Source organism: Austrofundulus limnaeus, unplaced genomic scaffold (assembly GCF_001266775.1).
Source record: "Austrofundulus limnaeus strain Quisiro unplaced genomic scaffold, Austrofundulus_limnaeus-1.0 Scaffold1311, whole genome shotgun sequence".
Taxonomy (NCBI): domain Eukaryota; kingdom Metazoa; phylum Chordata; class Actinopteri; order Cyprinodontiformes; family Rivulidae; genus Austrofundulus; species Austrofundulus limnaeus.
Window position 1 is genome coordinate 29531 of NW_013953713.1, and position 5215 is coordinate 34745.

Below are 5215 nucleotides of genomic sequence, written 5' to 3' on the forward strand. Positions count from 1 at the left end.
GTACTGTGGTGTATTGTAGTTTACTGTGTACTGTGGTGTATTGTAGTTTACTGTGTACTGTGGTGTATTGTAGTTTACTGTGTACTGTGGTGTATTGTAGTTTACTGTGTACTGTGGTGTACTGTGGTTTGCTGTGTACTGTGGTGTACTGTAGTGTACTGTGGTGTATTGTAGTTTACTATGTACTGTGGTTTACTCTAGTGTACTGTGGTTTAAAGTATTTTACTGAGGTGTACTGTTGTGTACTGTAGTTTACTGTGTACTGTWGTGTACTGTGGTGTACTGTAGTGTACTGTGGTGTACTGTGGTTTACTGTAGTGTACTGTGGTGTACTGTAGTTTACTGTGGTGTAAAGTATTTTACTGAGGTGTACTGTAGTTTACTGTGTACTGTGGTTTACTGTAGTTTACTGTGTACTGTGGTGTACTGTAGTTTACCGTGGTGTAAAGTATTTTACTGTGGTGTACTGTAGTTTACTGTTGTGTACTGTGGTGTACTGTAGTTTACTGTGTACTGTGGTGTACTGTGGTGTACTGTAGATTACTGTTGTGTACTGTGGTGTACTGTAGTATACTGTGGTGTAAAGTATTTTACTGTGGCTTAAAGTATTTTACTGTTGTGTACTGTAGTTTATTAACTACTTTGTTTTACTCCACTGTAGTTTACCGTGGTTTACTCTGTACTGCAGTTTAGTAAACTACTACATTATACTGCAGTGTATTGAGTTGTACTTTAGTATACTACATTATACTGCAGTGTATTGAGCTGTACTGTAGTATACTACATTATACTGCAGTGTATTGAGCTGTACTGTAGTATACTACGTTCTATGGTCTGGGGCTCTTTTGTACTTTAGTACAGCAGCTCACTGATCCTCAGTACTCATCTGTAGTTTACATGAAATATTTGTTTACTCTAGTTTAGTGTTTCAGGGTTAAATTGCCTTTACTAACATTTTATAGTAAGAATACACAAAAATACACAAATGTTTGGGACAATAAAGGTTATTTTATTCTTGTAAACACATTCTGCCTCCTGTTTAATGATTTTATCAGGACTTTACTGAGTTTTAATCTGGTTTTGTCMGCTGCTTGTAGTTGAAGTTTTTAACCTTCATAGAAATATTTGTCAGTACGACCTGTGTGTAGCACTGTTTTATAATAAATACATTTATCTTGTTACACTAGGTTTTTTCTTGCAGATTTGTAATTTTATGAATTATTATTACAGCTACTTTTACTTTAAAATGTAACACCTAGTTACTCATTACAAATTGTCTGAACTCACCATGAAAGAAGTTTGTGCTGTAAAAAATAAACTGTTGAGTTTACTCAGTCATGTCAGCTGGTTCCAGTGAAACCAGTTTGGTTCAGTAAATTCAACAGTTTAGTTCTTTAGAGTGTGTAAAAGTACTTTTATTTTCCCAACTTTTGTGAATAGTTTAATGACCTGTGTAGTTCTCTCAGTGAAACTTGTTTTAACCAAAGTCATTTTCTGTTCATGTAATTTTACTTTTAGGTATTCTCCAAGTACTACAGTATATACAGTAGACCTCTGACCTGTAGAAAGTAGTGATGTGCAGATCAATACTGAAATAAATACTGATACCAGAACTTTTTGTTCTAGAATAGATACTAAAATCAAAATGTTGATAATGTTTTTACATTAACATTAACAGGAAAATAACTAATCTTGTGTAAATCAAATGTAGTTGATGGAACAACTTTTTCTTCTGCTTGGGGAATGCATGCACACAGTGGCACATGCTCAGTCAGTCTGTAGATGTATGGCAGGTTGTTTTAACATAAAATCTGCTTTGTCTGACTAAATTTTAGTTCCCAAACTTTTTCATGCCACTGCTCCCAAACAGGATTAGTTCTGTCCAAGGACCTTCTTGCAAACACACAAACAACACTACAAAATATACAAAGTAACAACTTTTAGACTGTTTTCACTCACTTTTATTCACTGTTCAAAATTTTTATTTCTTTAGAATAAGAACTGTGCTACACAAATATAAGATTAGTGTAGACTTTTTAATTACTATGTCATGTATTAATTATAAAGCAGTTTTTTTAAACGCTGCTTTACCAGGTACATTATGTGTTAGTACAAAGTATCAGTATCACTGATACCAGCCACATTTTACTCTTATCAGTATCAAACATCACTAGTAGAAAGTGTTTATTTCCCTACACTAAATTTTTATTACACGTTTTAAATACTGTATACTAATAATTAATAAATTATATCCAATTATAGACATTATGTTTTAGAACTTCATATTAAAAGTTAATATACTACATCAATCAATTTTAATTATGAAAACCACAGCACTTACTCTTTATGTTATATAGTGTACTAAATCAGTGTTTCTCAAAGTTGGGGTCAGGACCCAAAGTGGGGTCCTGAAACATCAAGGTGGGGTCCTGAAACATCAAGGTGGGGTCCTGAAACATCAAGGTGGGGTCCTGAAACATCAAGGTGGGGTCCTGAAAAGATTTTCTGAATTAATTACATTTTTGCCTTAGTTGTTACAAAGGAGTGAGGTTAACACAAAATAAGTATAAATAAGTATTTATATGTGTGTACAAGCTGTTGAGATTGTCAGAAAGCCTGTGTTTTTAGGATTATTAACAAAGTGTGTACTCAGACCAGTAATATTTGAGGTCACAAGTTTTTGCCATGAATATTTAGTGGGTCAGAAGATAAAGTTTGGTAAACACTGCACTAAATCATAATTTTGTCTACTTTTAAAGACATTAGTAGGACTTCCTCTTTAGTCGGGTTGTTTGGCTCTTAAAAGAGCCGTTTTGTTGTGGACCTGGTCCCGGCAGGTCTACGCCCTCTCTCCGCGGATCCTGCGGGCCAGCTGGATGTCTTTGGGCATGATGGTGACCCTCTTGGCGTGGATGGCGCACAGGTTGGTGTCCTCGAACAGGCCCACCAGGTAAGCCTCGCTGGCCTCCTGCAGGGCCATGACGGCCGAGCTCTGGAAGCGCAGGTCGGTCTTGAAGTCCTGGGCGATCTCCCGGACCAGGCGCTGGAAGGGCAGCTTCCTGATCAGCAGCTCCGTGGACTTCTGGTAGCGGCGGATCTCCCGCAGAGCCACGGTGCCGGGCCTGTAGCGGTGAGGCTTCTTCACTCCGCCGGTGGCCGGGGCGCTCTTCCGGGCCGCCTTGGTGGCGAGCTGCTTCCTGGGAGCCTTYCCTCCGGTGGACTTCCGGGCGGTCTGCTTGGTTCTGGCCATGACTGATCTCTGACTCTGGTCTGTTGAAACTGAGCTCCAACGGCTGCTGCTGCTCCGCMTTTATAGCTCTCACTGGAGCTGCTGGACGATGATTGGTTTAAACTAAACACGTGACATGTCTGCCCGGACACAAGGCGGTCAAAATTCAAACAGACCAATCAGAGCTGTCAGAGAGTAAAAAAACCGCCAAAAAAACATTAGCTCATAAAAATATGTATTTTTTTGTTTCTTAGGTTATTAAAAACATTATGAATTAAACTATTTTTTTCATTTGAATATACTGTTATTGTATATTAGACCTTAATTCAATAATCAAACAAACAAACAAGCAAACAAATAAATAAAATAAAATAAACCAAGTGGGCAGTTATTTGTGAAACCCACAAACATTTATGATTTTTATCTTTTAGAATGCCAGCGTATGATGTAAATTTCTAAAAGTGATGTTAAAACATTTTAAGCAACAGTTTTATAAAATTATCAGTTACTGAGCACAGTTTGGACCTGGTCCACACATGATGATGGTTTTATCATGTATCAGAAATCCAGATAGAAAGAATATCAGTAGTTCCTCTGGATGGTTCTTCTTTAGTGAAACGTTTCGTCTCTCCTCCAAGAGACTTCTTCAGTCTGATGAGTTTCAGGTGAACTCAGCCTTATAAACTCCGCCTCCACMTGGACAAACAGGTTAGTCACATGCAAAATAGGGCCATCGCCTAACAATAGGCTTGATTAGTTCTATTGTTCATAGAGGGTCATGTGTCCCATCACCTGACCCGTGTCGTGTCATGTGTATGAAGTGAATGCAAGCGAGGGTTCAACATCCTTGTTTTTGTCCCTCCCTCCCTCTTTGTGTTGGTACCATTATTAGAACCAGACAGAAAAGAAATTAGAGAAACCTTCAAGACAAAAGCAAGAGATTTGGTAGTGTCTACACACAAATATTGTACAAGGAGGTCAATCTTATTTCCTTCATTGTACTTCCTGTTGAGGATTATGACCTCTGTTGCTGATTTTTTTTAAATCTAACTGACCACTGCAGGGCTTCGGTCAGAAATCACGCAGGACATCAGTGGAAATTTAACTTGTTTACTGTGTGAACTGGTGATTACAGCATTCTGGTTACAGACCAGAGCAGAGCAATACATTCAAGCGGTTTCTGAAAATATAAAGAAATAAAACCTGATTTACACTTGTGCTCTGTAGAAAATTAAATACAGAAAATAAACACCTTCTAATAAATAAACATATTATTTTAGCCTAAACATATATTCATAAATGCTGTTTAAACCTGAACATTGTAACATTTAAAATAGGAGTAGGCTGAAGGCTAACATCCACACACACCACTCAGCTAGCTTAAATTACACTAAACCACAGGTAGCAAAACAAACCTGTAATATTACACCAGCAGGGCTAAAAACACTGTAAAAATGGTAAAAATATTCATACTACTGTTTCACACCAATAAGAACATAATTTACATCTTTGACTGTTGAACTGCTGTAAACACGTCGGCTGGAGAACATGAAGAAAGGGAAAAGACACTGCCGAAACCGTCTTCAAAATAAAATACTGATGAAAATGTCTCTAAACATTAGCCTGGTCCTTSCCTTCCCACACAGCTCCGCTCAGTTCTAGTTTCTCTTCTCTGCTCCGTCTGGGACTTCTCCCATTAACAAGGATTTCGCTGGCAGATTTATAGCCGGACCAATCAGAGAACAGAACGTCAATTTTCTGTGCAGTGTCTGCTTGTAGTTTATTTTACCTGGACCAATCAGAGAAGAGAAGGAGAATTTTCTGTGCAGTGTCTGCTTGTAGTTTATTTTACCTGGACCAATCAGAGAAGAGAAGGAGAATTTTCTGTGCAGTGTCTGCTTGTAGTTTATTTTACCTGGACCAATCAGAGAAGAGAAGGAGAATTTTCTGTGCAGTGTCTGCTTGTAGTTTATTTTACCTGGACCA

At 37.9% G+C, this 5215-nt stretch overlaps 1 protein-coding gene across 1 annotated transcript in view; it reads right to left on the reverse strand.

Annotated features, from left to right (window-relative positions):
* Positions 1-2788: 2788 nt before the first annotated feature.
* The window catches only part of LOC106534943 (histone H3), an 18099-nt gene continuing 15672 nt past the window's right edge, over positions 2789-5215 (reverse strand). Inside the window, exon 4 of the mRNA XM_014031764.1 lies at positions 2789-3259. Within this exon, the coding sequence (XP_013887218.1) occupies positions 2840-3259 (420 nt within the window). The 3' untranslated portion in view covers positions 2789-2839. The remainder of the gene's footprint in view (positions 3260-5215) is intronic.